Source organism: Rhipicephalus microplus, unplaced genomic scaffold (genome assembly GCF_043290135.1).
Source record: "Rhipicephalus microplus isolate Deutch F79 unplaced genomic scaffold, USDA_Rmic scaffold_14, whole genome shotgun sequence".
Lineage (NCBI taxonomy): Eukaryota > Metazoa > Arthropoda > Arachnida > Ixodida > Ixodidae > Rhipicephalus > Rhipicephalus microplus.
The window spans coordinates 30,337,981-30,357,526 of NW_027464587.1; the positions used below are offsets into that span (position 1 = coordinate 30,337,981).

The window sequence follows — 19,546 nt, forward strand, 5'->3', positions numbered from 1 at the left end:
CATGAAGCATTATGGCTTTCCTGTCATTCACTTATTGCTGTGATAGGGCTGAGCTTTAGTATTTTCAACTGTAGTTTTTAGTTGGTCTCCAGCAAAGCTTTGGCAAGCTCATTCGGGGTGCTGCGTACTCGGCGTTGCTCCAAGGGTCATCTGATTAGCATGTTTTCTTGTGCGTCCCGCCTATTTCATTGTAGCAAGATTTTACTGTAGTAACAAATTATAGCAAAAGAAATTATAAAGATTGGTTCATGGAGACTGATGTTCATCATAATCATCATCAGCCTAGCCACGCCTACTGCAGCGACAAAGGCTTGTCCCATGTGTCGCCAATCGACCCGGCCCAGTGCTTTCTGCTGCCACAATATACCTGCAAAATTCCTAATCTTATCTGCCCACTTAATTTTCTGTCTTCCCTTCTGCCTTCTTTTGGAGTACCGTCGCTTACTCTTATTGAACAGCGGTTATCTTGCCTACGTGCACTGATGTTATGGATCTACCAAGTTCAAAACTCAGGCTGACGACTGCAAGAAACGTTTCTTTTCGCATTCACTCTCCCGCTGACATCAAAAAGCATTTTCAATCATAAACCACATTTTATAGATATATATAAGAAGACTCGCCCCATAGTACAAGTTTTGCAGTGCCCTTAGCACTGCTTTGTAATTGTTTTCAAGATTTTATATTTGAAAACGAGAATTGTTCTGTATCAGAGAAAGTATAAGTAGTGCTCTTATATTTTTTAGCCCTCAAAAACATGGCCCAGCTCAGGCCACTTAAGTACTAGTATATACATCAAATCAGGCAGTTTCGTCACTCCAACATAATCAAATGTGTTTCCCCTTCTCAAAAGTAGCTGTTGTGTGTCACTGTAATTCCAAAATAATGTGGTTTCTTTGTTGAAATAAAATGATAACATTGTGGTTTTTCACGTTCTCACTTGCTCATTGACATAGGCACATTCCACAGTTCCAAAAGAAGAGATTAAACAGCACGCTTAGTTTCTGTTGCAGGGCCCCTTTGAAAATTACTGTGCATTTTAAACTATTGCCCTAAAGCATTAAGAGCAATCTTAACATGTGTTATGTACTAAGTAGACAGAGCCAAGCCTAGCTACTGCGTAGAAGCAGGTATACTTGAAATAGGGACCTTCGGGCCACTTTATGCGCATACTTTAAAACTCTGCACTTTGCCGATCGTGAAAAGCAGGGTTTTACCAAAGCAGCGTTATATGTGTAACATTTGTTTATTGCTTATTTTTCATTGATGCCTTCTTGAATGTGCGTGCTAGACTGGAAGAAGGCCCTTTGAATTCTTGGAGTCGCATGGCAGTCTTTTTTTTTTTTTTCAATTATTAAATGACAGGTAGTACGCTCACAGCATAATGCAGCTGTGTTGTGGTGAAGTTTACATCAGCAAAGTAGCTCAAATGAAGTTTTCAAGGCTCAATCCAGTAGGTGCTTCTGTATAGCCTAAACTGCCCCTCAGAACAGTGCTGTTTCATCAGCATGCATATTTGAGTGACACAGGTTGTTGAAAGTGTGCTAGGTGAAGTGCGCTTGCAAGGTCTAAGTGTATCACAATTGGATATGAAGGGAAGTTAAATATACATGTATGGTACTCTTGCATCGGTTTTTCAAAGGAATGCAATATAGGCCGTAACTTTGTGTAGTAAAGCTTAATGTATCCAGGTTTGAGTGTACACTCAAACTGCAATATAACATACACGGATATAAGGAAGTGTCAGTTCTGACACAGTAAATGAAAAATAGTCTTGCAATAGATTCAGTGTTTGGAATAACCTTTATGATCAATTTTCTGATATAACTAACTTATTTTCTTGTAAGATGCATCTTTGTTATAATGACGTTTGAGTGTACAGTTAAACCTCTTTACAAGAGGCATGCTCTGAGTAGTACTTCTTGTCTTTTATACAAGATGTGTCTTATAACGTGGGTACCTTGTATGCATTTTCTTATCAACCTGTATTTTACTGTAGGCACACTGGTGTCTCATATAATGGGGTTCAACCGTATTTGATTTGTTTCAAATGTTTGTCTTCTACAAAACATCAAACTTTTAAATACCCATTTGTAAATCTAATACAAATATTAAAGAGTTAAGATATGACAGTTTGAAATTTTCGAACATTCAGGCACGTTATTTATGATTCAGGGCATAGAACTGCGAGCAAAATTTTGACTGATGCTTGGCAAGACAGTTATACCTCAGATGTTGCTGTACATACCTTTTTTAAAGTGCAAACGAAATTATTACAAGACAGATTTGGGCGCTGTTGCTGCAGAAGTTATAACTACTGTGCAGTTGCTGCATGTGCAGATACACAATGTATGGTTACAACTACCACATGTGCAGGTGACGCAAGCAGCATTCTGGCTACTGGGGTGTTCACATCTGCCGAGCTTTACCGGCTCTCCAAAGGTGAGCTTACACACGTTCTGCCTGCTTATCTTGCAAGCACATTACTGGGCCTGTGTGAATATTCGTGCTCACCCAATTGACTGTTATGGTAATCAAGTTCGCTTGAGCACAAGTTCAAAATTTTCTAAACAATGTCTTACTGCAAATGAACGGGTAGATGAGCTTTACCGCATGTAGCTTGCTTGAAAAGCTGGTTTTGCCTCATCATTATGGTGTTATGCTGTTAAAACAAATTATCAGGGAAAGTTCCTGATGGTGTGAAGCCACGCTATATTATTACCACCCGATTATTTTCTTTTTCTAATGTAAAAGCATTTTGTATGGTTTTAGTATGTAAAATTTTAAAACATAACATACTTTACTGCTTAGAATGTGTGCTAATATTATTAAAATCCTGCTACTAGTATTCAAATTTGCTTTGAAATTATTTCATGCTATTTACCATGCACTTGAACTTCGCTCTGAAACAAAAAAAGTGATATGTGCACAAGTCTACGCATCGCCGTCTCATACGATTGCAGCTTACCCTACATGTTAGTTACCATGTTTATTTAATTATAGCGTGACCACAATTGTAACACGATTGGTGACTTTTGATACAATTCAGGAAGAAGTAGTAAAGATAGCAGTACAGTAAAACCTCGTTAATTCAAACTTGGTTATTTTGAAATTCTGCTTAATTTGAAGTACTTCTGCAGTCTTGTATTTTGCAATGTAAGTTTGAGCGGATACTTTGAAGCGGCAATCAGCATAAGTCCGGTTCAATTGAAAACTTTGGTGCAGTGTGCCTATTCCTGCTTTGGCCGCAAATCTGCGGAAATGACAGCCCTTCAAAGCCACTAGGCAATGTACTTTAGCTATACTAATTAGTGGTAGCTGTAGCATTTCTGCCTTAACAGCTTGAAAAATAAAATTATATTAAAAAAGACAGTTTCATCATCATTTAAAATGTGCCCCTGTGAAAAACAAGACATGCTTCACTGCAATACAGAAGCAACATGCGGGCAGCATGTCGCATGCTTCTTGCAATGCCAGAGCATCACGATTTATTATTTTTTTCTGGGAATTTAAAAAAATGAATACAGGACAGTATGGCTAAATACGCAATGTATGCGAACCTCTGAGTGTCGGTTGCTCCAGCAATTCACGCACGTGCTCAACTGGGAGAGTTATTGCCTGCAATGCCTAGTTTGAAAACTCGGGTTCAAAGCTTCAGTGGTGATGTTTTCCAGCGAGAACACTTTGTGAATTTTGTCACACTGTTCATTATTAAATTCTTTGTTATACAAGAAAGAATGGGCGAATGGTCGCATCCTGATGTGCTGACGCAGCGAAAAGCAGGCGACATGCTGCCCGCATGTCACTACTGTGTTGCAGTGAAGGCATGCAATTGACTTGATCACGTTTTTCTTTTTTGTTTTTTTTGCTGTGACAGCAGTTAGGCTGAAGATTCCTCCTTGTTTGTTGCAAAACTGTGACCACGTATTGCTGAAAAACGTGACCCTTGTAGCCACAAACTTGCCGGCACAGCAAACGACCAGCCCTGATTAATTTGAATAATTTCAAGTTTCTTGCATTCCATTATTTGTATGTTTTGTTAATTAAAAAACACTTAATTAGAAGATTTGTCATGGTCACAGTGACTGAATTAATGAGATTGTACTGTACTGTGCTATTTGATTATAATGTAAAGGTCGACTTCAAATTGTGAAAATTTGGTAAGAAACTCGTGTTACATTCGAGCAAATATGGTAGGGCCCAAGCAGGTGTAGTAAGAGGAATTTCGCTCTCGATCTTGGATAATTTTTGGTGTGTACCAACTGCAGATTTGTATTTGATGGATGGTACTGTATGTGTGGATTTTGTGCTGCTGGGCAGACACCTTTCCTGAATAGCAGGATGTTGAACTTCATGATCCGTGCAATGAACAAAGTGAGGGAGGCTTGGCCCAAATTTTATGATGCTGTGCCATTCCATCTCTCTTTTCTTTTGTTTATTTAAACATGTTGGCTGCTATCTCCAGTCCAGGCATGAGCAACACAGTACAGGGAAAGCTTGTTAATTCACACTTCGTTCATTCAGGTTTTGGATAACTCGAAATGGTCACCGCAGTCCCATCTACAATGAATAGGAGACCACCTGGAAAACGACTCGTTAATTTGAAGAGAAATTGCCACCTCTACGGATTATTCAAAGCGTGTGCCTCTTAGTGTCATTGTCGTCAAACACGAGTGGAAGGTCTTATGGCCAAACGTTAGACGGCACAGCCGGTTTTTTCGAGTTTTGATGCTCGGTGTTTCAGGTGGCATCCGAGCAAAGGGCTAGCAAAGTATGGCCTCTGATATCACAGGAGCACTTTCGTTCCGTCACCCTCCCACTATCTCAGCGCCTGGTGCCATTTGTAGTGAGAGGGTGAGGCAGCAGAGTGGCGAAGTAGTCCTAGGCCGCACCCGGCAGCGTCCCTTTGTTCTTTAAGCATGTTGTTTGTTCACGCCATTAACGCCGTCGTATTCATCGTCAAAGTTGCAAGATGCCACGGATAAAGTACTACTGTGCGAAGACTGTAGAGGAGGAGTCTGTCAAGGAGATTTTGCGAGAGGTAGACCAAGGAAAGTTGAGCAAACGTGAAATTGCAAGGAAGCACGGCATACCTACGAGCACGTTCCGAGCACATACATACGGAACAGGACGGTCGTTGAAAACGTCTATGAAGCTGAGGACTCTGACACCAGTCTGGAAAAGCTAAGGACAGCGGAATTCCCAGAACTGGAGTCAGCTTTGAATATCTGGGTTAAAGAAATGAGAGCCCAGAGTTTCACTATGAGCGCCCTTATCATCATGGCTTCCAAGGGATAGTTTCATCGTTTCACGGAGCGGCATAATCATCTTATATTCTGCACGTTACATAGTGAGGCAAAGGTAGTAGACACCGAAATATGCACTACTTATAGAAGCGACACCCTGCAGCAGTACTTGGAGAGCTACTCGCCACAGGGTGTGTTTAACTCTGATGAGACAGCGTTATTTTTCAAGTTGCAGCCAGACAAGATGATCATTTACAAGGGAAACAGCTGTGCTGGTGGCAAGTGCAGCAAAGAGCGTATCAATGTTCTGGTTGCTGCAAATATGACCCATACGACAAAGGTCCCCCTTGTTTTGATTGGCAAAGCTCACAAGCCACGGTGCTTCAAAAACATTCAGTCACTCTTGACAGAGTGTGCCACAAACAAGAAAGCCTGGATGACAGGTGACCTATTCAGGAAGTGGCTATTGAAATTCGACAGTCGCTGTTCTTGTCGTCGACAACTGTTTGGCGCACAAAATCGATGTTGAGCTGAAAGCAACAAAGTTAGTGTTCTTTCCAGCAAAAATGACTGTGGCCCTACAGCCAATGGACCTAGGTATGATAAAAAATGTCAAGTGCTTTTATAGGCATCCCATGCTGGAGAGAATGATTTTGTGCACGAGCAACAGTCAGGACTTTGGCATTACGCTGGTCACTGCCATGCACATGTTGGTGCACGCATGGGAACAGGTGACGGCGACCACAATCCCAAACTGTTTCCGCCACAGTGGATTTGCAGCTGGAAGTGCGCAGGATAGCTGTGATGTTGGGGTGGACGGGGCTGAGTAGCTCATGCCAGTGGCACTGCGTGGCACTCTTCAGGGCATAAGTTTTGCTGATCATGTTGAAGTTGACACCTGTGCATTTGACACCTGGACATTATCGCTCGAGTAGCCGATGTGCAGACTGTTGCTGAAGAGCCAGGTGAGGAAGACAAAGATGACCAAGTGCCCATCAGCTTCTGAGATGTTGGAGGCACTTAATGTGACGCATCTCTTGTTCAGCTTTGAAAAGTTGTGAACGAGATTCTCTGTGCCACATCTGCGCGCTGGTACAGAGAGCCACGGCTGTGGCATTCAGAGATAAAAAGATATATTTATTGGCCAAGAAGTGGGTCATTACCGACTTTCTTGTCCAATAAATATTTTTTGTGCATACATCCCCGAAATCCACCCATTTTTGCTGACTTTCAATATTACAAATTTTATTTACTTCGAAATTGCACAGCGTCCCTATGGAATTTGAATTAACCAGATTTTACTGTATATAAATGCTCAGGCAGCTTGGTGTGCCTTCAGCATAACTTGAAGCATAACTTTCATCGAAATTTTCAGCATAAAGACCGGTGTGAGTAATTACTTGATATCACTGTGTGATGTCGCTACTAATCTGGGCTCTAATAATAATCTTGGCTCTGACGTAAGTGTTTGGTTACAATATTTATTCTATTATAACAGGACCAAAATTGTAACGCATGAAGTGACTTTCTATAGTCGGATACAGCTTTGGAAGTCAGCGGCATTTCCCTCTTTAAAGGCGGATTCAAACAAGCCAATGGGCGTGCACTGCAGATTGACGTCATGAGTCAGATGACCAGTGACCCTGCCTTCATAGGTCATTGCTGAGTGCACGGCGTGGGACGATTTCGTTTCTCGCGGAGAAGATCAGCTGTCGCACTTCAGTTGTCTGAGCTGGGTCTCTGCTGACTTTTTAATTAAGTTATATTCAACAATAGAATGAAAAAAGAGAACAGAAAAATTTGAAAATTCTGTGCGTTATTGCGCTTTTTTTAGACAATTTACATTTTGATGCTCGATTGTAATGCGCCGGTCAATATGAGGTTGCGAAAGTCAAGAAAAGCTCGCATTACATTCGAGGGAATAGAATGAAAATTGCGGTAATATGACAAGAAGAGGATGTAAATAAAAGATTGTTGATTAATTAATCTAAATTATTACATATCAATCCATGAACACTGCAGATACACTGCACAGTACAAGCAGTGACGTGCAACTGTTGTGCGTACGAGAGAGTGTGTGTTTGCTGATCACACGAGCAGGCTTTGGGTGTCTTGCTTGTGCTGGCATGCTACTGTCTAGCTGAGCTATGTATATAGCACATTTCCGCGCTCAGAACCTGCACGTTAAATGCAGGAAATTGGGAGGCAGTGTTCAAGTTTTGGTTGTACAAGCACTTGGATCTGCTAATTGAAGCAATTCAAGCAAGATGGAAGTGATAGTGAAAGCTGAAACTGACAGCAGATGGGGACAGTGTAATGACACTGGCAAAGGAAACAGAGTGAAAGCAAAGATTTTGCATTTCTTCAGATAGTTTCTGAAGTCATTTTTATCAAAGTGTGTAATAAATTGACATGGTTTAATTGCACAGCGGTAGGTTGGGATGTTGAAAAAGTTCTTTCAAGGATTTTAGATAGCAGACTGAGCTATATACAGCGGTATGTTACACTTTAGAAAATATGGTGCTCATTCTTTTGCGAGAGCTGCAAGTGACACAAACATTTAGTGAAAACTCCGTAAACAGGGGTTGTGTCGAGCCGACATTTCGACCAGCAGACGTGTCTTCCTCAAGGCTAGAACAGAACTCCAAGTTCTGTTCTAGCCTTGAGAAAGACGAGCCGGCTGGACTCAACCTCTGTTTAAGAATTTTTCATCGCAAGCTTCCATCTTCCTCTTCATACCATTTTTTTTATAAAACCTATAGTGTCACGTCACAGTGACACTAAAAGCTACTTGTTTCTTTTCATATATGATTATCTTCGATGTGAGGTAGGTGTTCAAAGGGACCAACAACTGTTTTTTTACCCAGTTTTTTTCGGCGTGACAGAAGGCTCACCCTTCGTAGTGTTCGTAGCTGCAGTAGTTATTCCCAAAAGCACATCGTCATTTATAAGGAGTATTTACGATCTGAAAGCCTTTGAACATGGATCTGCCCTTTCAACCAGCAACGCTGAAAATTGACAGTGATGGCGGTAGCCTTTCTGGTGACTTGTGCATGCTGTCGTCATTCTTATTTGAGAATGGTTCCTGTAACTATGCTTACCCTCATTTATCCTGCACTTTAGAACTATTTTTGAAAATAAGCCGTGATAACGAGATGATGTGGCTCTATGCAGCTTCCCTGCGTTTGTACCGTGGTGCGTGCACGTGCGCCCAAGGTTGTTCTTTGTCGTCGATGGCTTGTCCTGTCTTCATTACTCTCTCGCCACGTGAGCCAAGCCAAGTAATCGAAAACGCAACTGCACATATGTACGGCCGTGCCGATTAGCAGCGCAGCAACGATAGTAGCAACGATACTGGTGCTAGTGGCGCTGGTTGTTTTTGGACAAACTATCATGTGTTGGTGCACAAAATCAATAGATATAAACTGTACACATTTGCAAGAGCAGGCAGAAAGCTGAAGCTGCTCAAGGCGCGCGAACAAGCACCGGATCATTATGTCACGCGAAGGCAGTGTCACTTTCATGCATACTACCAACGCAAGCTGATGCATATATAAAGAAATAAACAATATTTCAGTACTAATGAGTAAATTGTTGACTGTGTAAATCAACGCAATATTACGTGACAGGGTATTTCGTATAGTTCATGTTTTTGCCATCAGGAACACCACAGGGCATTTTTCACGATTTTCAATGAAGGAATAAAAATATAAATCCACTTCTCACGAGAAAAACGGGGTTAGTTTGAGTCGCTATAAGGGACACTCTTTCCATTCATGCAGTCATCTCATTTCATGTTCTGGGCAGTTGCTAGTCCCTTTAATGGTGGAGATGGAAGCACGAAGAGTCAGGAAAACTAAAACAATGAAGAATAGAGCACTAAGCAAGTTGGTATTCTGTTGTGAATGGCATTCGTGCAGAAAGAACAGGGACAAGAAGAGAGAAACGGCGAGACAAGTGCATGCTAATAACTGAAAGTTCTTTGATAGAAATACACAATTATATACAAAACATGTGAATACATGTACGTGGTTAAGGTTGAAAATTGGTGGTCAGATGATCAACCTCAAGTCTTTCTCTCCATTTACACAAAGAAAAAAAAACATTAAAGAAATTTTCTAGTGAGATTACCATTTTCAGAAATAAAGTTTTTATTCTTATCATTCATTATCATTCTCGGCAGCTTATGAATCGGATGGTTTTTCTTGTAAATACAGTGGAACGTCGATTATACATGCCCCAGTTTCACGAAGACCCGCATTTCACGACGATCATTTTGGTCCTGGAAAAATCCCCATGGAAGTAGCGTTTTAACCTTCACTATACAAAGCAGTTTTACACCGACCCCACATCTTACGACGACCTTCAGATTCCACGCGAAAGAAAAAAAATCACCTTTACTCGAATGAAACGTAGACGAAACATTTACGAGTGCAAAATATAAACTTAGATTGAAGTCTAGGCTGATGATTGGAAGAGCAGGCAGTGAGACAGGATGTCCTCATTGAATAAAAAATTTACTCTCCTGAAAGTTCATGCGCTTGTACATACGCCTCGATCGCATGCGTATGTATTAGGGATCATCACTTAGCCAAGCTTTATCCACACAGAGTAGCTTCAGCCGGCCAAAAAGCTCTTGTTTTCACAATTAAAACAGAAGTATGATCGAAACGAAAAGACAGAGTAGCATATGCTTTGCTGTCTCATTACTTCCAGCAGACTTCATTCTGAGTGTGCACCTACCCTTCCATTTTCTTGGACATGCAAAATAAAAACTTGTTAATTGCTCTTCATCACAAGATCTTTGGATACTTTCCATTACAGCCATTGATTGGATGTAGTCTGAATGTAACTAATGCACACCTCAACATTTAATAAACACAATTAATGTGCCAATAAACCCCATTTCACAGTAGGTATTGTATCCAAACAATACATGAAGTTGGGAGGAGGGGAGAAGTCTGAAGTTGGGAGGAGCGGGAGGGGAGATGGAGGCTTTCATCACTGAAAAATCTCTGAACAGTTCTTGAGCAGGAGATGTCTCTCAGTCTATTGTTTTGACAAGTGGATTTGTCTTCATCAGGGCTTCAACTGCTTTTATGACTCAGGTAAGTCCACTGGTCAGAATTTTGGCTTTGGCAACATTCTCTGCTCAACGATTGTTCAGCAACTTTTTGTCAGCATGCATTGTAGCCTCACAAGAGGTGCCTCTATTTTAGTTTCCGCTAGAAGCAGGCAGTTTGTGACCCTGGGCACTTGTTAGATGAGTGCGAGAGTTTTGCCAGTGTTTCCTGAACTGGTGTGCTGGTGGTTTGTTTTAAAACTGCGAAACAGCTCCTGATCTCGCGAGCTGGCATTGATTGCATTGCCCATCAGGTGTTCTCCGCATTTCGCACGAAATGCCTGTTAACATCGAGCACCTCCAAGGCCAGTGAATGGCCGACCGAGGTGTGGACTGTCTTGCCGCTTCCCATAGGCCGCGACCCGGGGGCAATGACGAATGGGTGCCCATTGTTCTTTGCAGCGCGGTGTCTCTCTGAAATGAAGGAAGATTTCCTGGAGCGACAAACAATGGCCTTTGTCTTTGACAGCTCCAGGAGCAGTGGTAAGGGAAGGCTTTCGATAGGACGAGAAGTCCTCTCCTCTCTGTCTCTCTCTACCCCCCCGTGTCTCAGTGCACGGATACACCCCCCCATCTTCTCCCTCCTTCAGTCACAATACCTTCGCATGGATATATGGCACCTCTCATCAATGCCCGAGGGTCAGAGGACTTTTTTTTTGTCTGTGTTCTTTACACCTGCCAGCCTCTTTTAATTTCATTTTGTTTCGTTTCTTGTGGTTGGTGAGATGGGCAGACGGGCACTTCTAGTTTGCCATCATCTGCAACTGAAAGACAGACATCTATTGTGGCACTTGTTGCAACCCAATTGGCCAGTTTGTTGTCATTTTTTTTTTGCGAGGCCTGCTTTTGCAGTGCAAAGGTGTTGAGCACGGTTTGGAGCTTGTTTTTATTTGTTACTTTTTTTGTGGCGGTGGTTGTGCGGTGCTCTGATGTTCCAACATGCATGGTCTGGTTGTGTGGTGTTGGGAACATTAATATTCGGTTGGCGAGGTTTTTTGATCGTCTCTCTGGCTATACTTCTCCACCGTACAAAACGTTTCGCCTCTGCAAGAGTTCGTCCTAAAAAACGGCTGACCAATCTTGTGGCGAACTTTTGCATTGCCGTCACATCTGGCTCCTGAAGATGCTTGCATTAGTTCCATCATGATTCGCAGATGGCTCAGTTGACTGGTCTGAAAGGGACACAGAAAAAGACTTGCTAGCCATCCCTGAGCTGCTGCTAGAGCTTTATCTAAATATGATGCGCTTGGCATGCGTTCATAACAATTAGCTTTAGTAATGAACAAAACAAATAGCAGAAAGGAATATGCATACCTTTATCTATAAATCATATCAACCAGTTCCAGAAAACAAGGTCTAGACCAAGAGTGCTGCATAAGTGGGCTGAAAATGGCTCTTCTTGTACTCTAATAGTGATTGAAAAATTAAGTGTCTCATATAGATAAACTGATATATCTACCTTGCTGAAAAACAAGTTTTTCTGTTGGTGTTGCTGATGCCAATGTGAATTGGTATCTTTGCTTGAAAAACTGCTTTTTTGACCTTTCATTGTGGTCTCGAAATATCTCAGATCTGTAGCTTATGAAAAGAACGATTAATGAATTATCTGTCTCTTGATTTCAACAGTTGCAATTCATGCCAGTTGTGGCCAGTTGCATGTATACACTATAGGCTTTACTTATTTTGACTCAAATAACTGGCCTCTGACTTTTTTTTTTCATTATTATTATCAATTTGATTCTCACCGTATGTCTTCTCTTGACCACCATTTACGGGAAGTTCAAACCATGATTTCAGAGGTGCCCACTTATGGCAATGAGAAAACCTGGTGGGTAGAAGAGTAGGTTGTTATTCCTGCTTTAATATTTTTTCTGTCTGTGGTGTCTACTATGGACATACACTTACCATATTCTTGTTGCATCCTACACTCACCGATTGCGCTTAATTCAAACTTGGCGTATGAAAAACCTGAGGAGCACTGCTTGTTTTTGCTGCATTCCTTATTCACATCGCATGTTGAGTAGCCTGCAGAATGTTGCAAGTCGTCGCTTCACGTACAGGTTCCGTTCTTCAAGCATCGAACGGGGGCCAGCCAGTCAAACTGGAGCCACCGTACTACGGCTACGCATCGCCTCCGGATCCGACCCCAGCTTTGCAGCCAACTTCTGTGGGGGTGGGGCTACTGCGTGCGGCCAGCCCAAGTGATGGTGCTCCACCACGCTGCAAGCGGCTGCGGAGGCTGCCCTCTGCCGAGGAGGATGCGGCCACGGCCGGAGGAGGAGCCGGACACTTCTACACCGGCCCGTGGCCTGACGTTGATCACGGTGAGCAACTGTTTTAGCTTGACCTTGCTTCTGCATTGTTGCGGGACCTGAGAATGTAAACCTTTTGATGAAGGAATAGCATTGCATGAGCATTCTCATGGGTGTTTCAAGTTGGAGAAAGGTTGAGCGTGCTCTTTTCTAAAGTAAAGGGATGATAACACATAGTCAAAACATAGTAGCAGTGCACACTTGTTGACATTGCACGAATGAGATATCGATTCCCGCTGTAAAATGCCATACTGACGAAGAAAGAACCATAGAGACAAACATACAGGGCTACCAATTAGCGATAACATCCAGATTTTTTGCATTTCGAAATGGTGATTTGAGTACTCCTCCGCATATTGGCAAACTTTGTTTGGGTAGGTAAGAGCTCGCACAAGGAAACCAAACTCTAGTTAGAAGATCACCAACTAGAAATGCCAGTTGGGCAAGGAAATAGAAGTGTTGGTTGTTTTTTTTATGCATAAAATACATCCTGCATCTCTGTCATCTCTTACATATGCGGCATATCGCACCATCTCAAGTCAACAAAATGGACATACGGGTGGTTCTTTCAGCACCGTATAAACTTTTGAAGCTTTGCAAGACTAGCTACACAATGGGTTGCTTTTCATGTACCACAAAGCATAGGAGCCCAGTATGAATACTACCAGAGTCACCCTAAGAAATGCCGCAAGTGCATTCTGTCTGCACGCTTGTGAGGCTAGCTTTTAGGTAAAACAGATGGTTTGATCACAGCAGGCTACCCTCAGCACTTCACTATCTGAAGGTCTGTTAGAGTGGACCGCATAGTCCTTATGTTGCCTTAGGACAGTGGCACTTTTGAAATAAGGATGTTAACCGTACTCATGTGTATGAAGGGCAAGAAAGCTGTAATGTGGTGACCTATTAACATTACTAATAATTAGATGGAGAGACAAAGTTGCACTTCCTTCATTAACGAGCAGTATAGACAGTTGTGGCAAAGGTGCCAGCAGTGGTGAAACAAGTTTGACCATTTTTTACAAGTGTGAAGCAGAATTTTCTATTTCCTGCTGCTTCTACAGTGTAAAAAAGGCCTTGGAGATTGATATTGAAGTGTGAGTCCGTGTGGCATTCAGGTCAACTTTGCTTTTTGTAATATTTGTATTGGTAATCAGGTATTGCAGCATCATAAAAAAGATGACACCTATGAAGTATGGAATACAAGAAACAACTACCAAAGTAACTGTCAAATTTTGCTTGCTAATAATAGTTAGTGTTTCATTAATTATTAAACTTGAAGAAAACATATCACGACCGATTGCAAGCTATTTTAATGCAGTGATGCCAGCCTAACTCTTACTGTTAGCTACTTTTTTCATTTTGAGTTCACAGAACCATTGCTGCTATGTCTTTGTATAATGGCCAGGTTCTCCCTTTAGAAACATTTTGCACCTACGCTATTACATTATCGGTTCTATGTATAACCAGACAGAGCACAAATGCGGGTCCATCACCACTCTCCTCGGTAATTGCACTGTGTAGATTGTGCACGCGCCAGTTTATCAGCAACTAACTTCATTAGAAAAGCATGTTTTGGGTTTAAGGGGAGATGCTACTCGAAAAAGGTTTTTTTTTATTTCATAACCCAGCTCCTTGAAATTTTAGGTGTTAGTAAAGCTTGCAGTGCTGATTTCATAACTGCAATTATTTGTTTGATAGCTATAGTAGTTCCGGAGTTACTACAACTTTGATATCAAAATATAGTGTTTTTTGTGCACATAATAAAGCTTACTAAAAATTTTGACACAGAATTGCAAAATGGCTCATTCTGCTGCACTTGAGCAGTACAATACAGAAAAGTACCTCAAACAGAAAATTTATTTGCTACATTAAAAAAAAAAAATTAAAAGTACTAAATGCATATTTTACATCTCTCTATCAGTGTATCAAGTTGTGTAACAAAAAATCTGTGATGTATAATGCAACCTAAAGTAGATACTTGTATTCTAGAGTGGCTGATTAAGCTCTGTGCAAAATTTCATCAAGATAGGACTATTTTATGCCTAAAAAAGATTGTGCACAAGATGAGAGAATTACCTCAATATGGAAATCGAGAAAAATGCATTTGAAAGTTGTAAATATGTTTACTCATGATTACACAGTGCGATTTGCACAAAACTTGGTGATATCATAGAAGGGACACAGCTAGAGCACCTAAAATTGTCCTGCTCCATATGTGGATCCTTCTCGCCGCTTGAGAAGGGAGTCATCAAGGCGCGCTTTCTTTGCCACGTTCCGCCGATGGGCCCTTGCCTCGGCTGTTTCACACGCAGACATTCTTTCGATTCTCCTCTGGTCGCGGGATTGGCCCAGGGTGATCAGTTGATCTGGTGGGACTACACCAAGCTCCTCTAGCACGTGTTCAAAGCTTGAATGTCCTTTATTGAACCACAACACGGCCATAGCAGCTGCAGTTTCCACTGTTGTCCGGGAGGCAAACTTAGTCTTCGGACACAACAACCAGATTTTGCTGTTCAAAGATTCTGCAGCGTTTTGGGTCTTCCCTTGGATACAACGCACCAGCAACTTTTCATCTGTGAGCCGCTTGTAAATGGGAAGCACAGCCAATCCTTGAGCCTTGGTCAAGATTGGTGTGTGGTCAGGTGGGGCCTCCCCAAGCGCTTCAGCTCGCCTATGCTTGCACCAGGAAGTCGCCCCTTCTGGACAGTATCGGTGGCTGCCTGCTGTGTTGCTCGATGATGAATGGAAATATGAGGCCCAGATGGCACGATGCATTTTCAGAATATCACCTCTGTTGTTTGTGATTGCAATACGGTAATAGTTCTGCAGCTTCTGAATTGTGCCATCTGTCAGCTTTTCCCCTCGTGGAAGTCTTGTTGGCAGTTTCCGAAGTGCAGTGCCTAGACGCTTGGCCACATGGTTTGTGCACTCCTCCTTGTCCACAACAGCTTCACCATATACCTTGGCCTCAGCGACAGCGGTATAAGCTTTGCTGTCCCCATCACTGAGGAACTTGGTGAAGCGCAATGGTGTTGTGTATGAGGATGTCCTGCCCCATATGCGCAAAGCTGCCTCAGTCTCCATGGCATGAGAGGAGCACTCTGTATTTTTTTCGCAGACAGGTGTGTGGAATGCTTGCCATATTTCTTCCTCATCACCCAAGTCCTGGTGCCGGCTACAGGCAAGGCAGTAATTCGATAGCACTTCAAAATCTAGGCACAAACCAGCGTCCACAGACACAGCAGTGCCGATGCCATTGTGGCTCTTGTGCCCTCTTTTTTGCCATGTGCCATCATACATGACAGCAACATCAGCCCCATCCACTTTCTCTTTAGTTATCATCCGCGCTTTCGCCAGGTTTTCTTGCACAGCTTTGGTAGCTGCGGCATGAACTTTTTTGCCAATTGCAATAAAAGTCTTACGATGCATAGGTATTGGCAGTCCAAGAATAGCGCAAAAACGCGACAGCTGTTCATGCCCAATGCCTATTGCACGCGCAGCCACAACTACCTTCACATTGACAGCGAAGCTGTCACGCGAGCTGCCGCTTCGGTAGCTCCAGTCATCACCGGCATCGGTGGGCTGTCTTTCCGGCAGAACACGCCGCGAACTATGCGCGGCAGAAACCACTGACTCAGGACACTCACTGTTATCACAGTGCAGCTCGAGGAACGAAGAGAGGCCCTTACGTTTACTTGCGGTGTCGCGAACGACGAGTCCAGCGGTGTGGCATGTTGGACAAACAGCACGGCTTACCATCGATGTCAGTGCGCCGATGTCACAAAATACTCCGCTCACAGAGCCACAAACACTCTTCGTTCTTTCGCTTTCGAACTGTTCAATCTTTTTTTCTGATGCGCTGATGAACTTGATCGCGGCGTCGATTTCGTCAAAGTTCCCGCAAGCCGCCGTATCCCCGCTGCCTTGATTAGGCCTAGTGGCCCGCGGCTCGCATTCTTCTACCGCTGCTTTGCGCTTCGGTTTACGTCGACGCCCTTGGTACTTGTTCTTGCTTGCAAACTTTCGTGCTCGGAAGTCTCGCTTCTTCGAGTTATCCATGGTGAACTCGGAAAAACGTAGAAACGCACGGCAAGTGCCGATCGTCGCAAGCGCTCAGCGAGCGAGGCCGATCAGATGTAGCCAATGGCGGCCTCGGTAGCGTACCATGTGACCGGTAGAGATGCGCGAAGCGGCTGCAGCTTGGCTGCAAACCGACTTGGAAACGACTGTTTTGTGAAATTCCTCACTAAAATACGAAACTAGGGGGACGCCTGTACACTAGAAGGAGCTTTGATCTACACCACCGAACAAACCCCGATGGCGGACGTCATCGTGTTGCCGAGTGGCGGATTTTCAAAAATAGCCGTCGGATGCGTGAATTCGCGACTTCGGCAGCTACCTTCACTAGCGCAGATCGACTTTTTACCACTTTCTCGTTTGAATTCAGCCATGACCTTTGGGGAAATGATAGTTGAATGATCAAAAGTGATTTTAGAAGCAATATTTCAAAAGTGGAAATTTTCGCAAAAAACGCGATTTTTCGACCCGCATCTCCCCTTAACAATTACAACCTGTCCTTACTTACAACACAACTAGTGCATGTGGTATCAAAGGGAAAGCTATAGTGTTGCTGCCCTCCATATTTCACAGGTGAGTGGATATTGGATTCTCTGGCTTGATCCTTGTGCATTTTCTGGTTTTGCTGTGTCACTTTTAGTATATTTGTGTTATTTTATTGTGGGTTTGACAACCTTAAAGTCAATATTAGCACTTGGGGCACTGAAATTCGTGTAATGTGTCTTTGAGATAGCAATTACTATGTTAAAGGGACCCTGCAACACTTCTTGAGCTTGGTCTGAAAATGCTGCCGATCCGTAGTCAAGGCTCCCGAGAACACACCAGCCAAATAATGTAGTGCAGCTCATGGCCTAGAATTCACAATAAATTCTTAAAGTCAACTTAAAATCTTTTCTCTTCTCACGAAAAATGACGTTACAAGTTAATAAATCACTCGTCACAGCCATTTTATCAGCCAATCATCAGCTCAAATGCCATTGTATCGTCAGCTCAAATCGGCCATTGGCTGATTTGAGCAGGGCACGCTCTGTCATTGCAGGGGCTGCTGCGAATGGCCGCAACTTTTTCACACATGCACGCGCGATCATACTGAAAAGTCGCATATTCGCCCTCGCCTCTGTGTCCATTTGTAAACCTGTAGCAGGGTCTTTCATCCAGTGGCCGTGCCTTCAGCGTCGGCGTTTTCAACAAAAAGAAAGAAAAGAAAGACGCCTTTTAGTTTTTTTTCTCCACACCGTCGTGCGTCTTCTGAGAAGCAAGGCGTCCGTTCGCTTTGTCGTCTGCTTGGGTACTGGTCCGGTGGTCGCGACAGATTTCAGAACACAAGTTCTGAGTACTGAGTCGTTGTTAATATAACGTGGAACTAAATTAACACTCGTTATTCTGTAAAGTTCGGTATTCTGAAATACGTGGTAGTGAAATAATTTTACATTGAAACTATTAGCACTTGGTGCAAGATTTTTTAAAAGTTCGTTAATCTGGAAAGTTTGTTATTGTGGGGTTCGTTCTACCGAGATTTCACTGTACTCTCTTCTTACTCTAGCAACTATATAGACCCTCTCGGCTGATTTTCGCCATCACCGTCACTCTCATGTCCTATATATATATATATATATATATATATATATATATATATATATATAAAAGGCACAGAGTAAAGTATATCAGGAAAAAGTTCCGAGAGATACACCAGAGATTCGAACCAGCGACACCTCGCACCTCAGCGCAATGCATTAACCAACCAACGAACGCTGTGCAACCAACGAATTACACTACTTTTTGATCAGCTGTGCATGAAAAAGAATTGAATTGTTGGAATGCGGCCAAAAAATGAGCAATCTGTGTCAGAATAAATGCACTTTGCAGGCTTCAGCCCGGCGCAGCGTTCAATATGCAGTCGTCGACCGATTTTTCGGACCTGGTGGGGACCAAAAAAAAAAAAGTCCGAAAAATTGAACAGCCCGGAAATTTAGTTTTTGTAAGAAATTTTAATCTAATTGCATCAGGCAGGCTTAAAAAAGTCAATGATTCTGCCTTGCCTCATACTACGCTTGGAAGCAATTTGGTTTGCCCATATTTTCGCTAAGGTGACATCGTCACTGTAAAGACTCTACAAAAGCGTCACCGCGGTGGGGATCTCCGCTGCCGACAGCTGCGGGCAATCATCGTCGTCATCATCCGAACCGCTCTCCAGCTGCGGCACAACTTGGCAAAGAATTCCTTCGTCTGCAGGCTTTGCGCACGAAATTGTCATCAATCGCACGAGCGGAGTCTTTAGGGAGATTTAGAATAACGTTTGCGGGCATTGCGAGTATAGCGGACGCATTATGAGTTCTAGAATAGTGTTTGCTCCCCCTAGGAAAAGGTCTAGGGACATTCGTCCCGACCGCTAACTCAAATGCACAGAAGCTACACACAACAATTCGCGAGCTTCGTGGGCTGCGAACGGCGACTCGCATTACGCCGCATGCGCAGTAGCAGCGACCGCACCACAAGGGCTCGCGGTGCGCTATTCTAAAAATTCCTAACATCATTGTGGCAGGCACATTCGCTCCACTACTGCGCAGCTCGGCGTCCTCCCAGTATGGTGCGATGACTACAATGCTGACCACTACGGCTGACCAAAGACGAAAAATGGTGGTCCCGTACCGGGTTTTCTAAAGCAGACACAGAGTTTTGAAGTCTGAAATATCCAAGTTTGAATTTTCGGAGTCCGAAAAATCGGTCGGCGACTGTATCAGATTTTCTGCCCTGCAGAAGTTCGATATACATGTAAAACAGTCCCATACTTT

The 19,546-nt window shown here is 43.0% G+C and overlaps 1 protein-coding gene across 4 annotated transcripts in view; it reads left to right on the plus strand.

Annotated features, from left to right (window-relative positions):
- The window catches only part of NfI (Nuclear factor I), a 152,914-nt gene that overhangs the window by 37,303 nt on the left and 96,065 nt on the right, over window positions 1-19,546 (plus strand). For 3 of the 4 annotated variants that reach the window (XM_037433171.2, XM_037433170.2, XM_075882942.1), the window contains exons 7-9: window positions 2,374-2,439; window positions 10,768-10,848; window positions 12,426-12,689. In XM_037433171.2, coding sequence (XP_037289068.1) covers window positions 2,374-2,439; window positions 10,768-10,848; window positions 12,426-12,689 — 411 coding nt within the window. The remainder of the gene's footprint in view (window positions 1-2,373; window positions 2,440-10,767; window positions 10,849-12,425; window positions 12,690-19,546) is intronic. The other variant, XM_037433173.2, reaches the window with a different exon arrangement.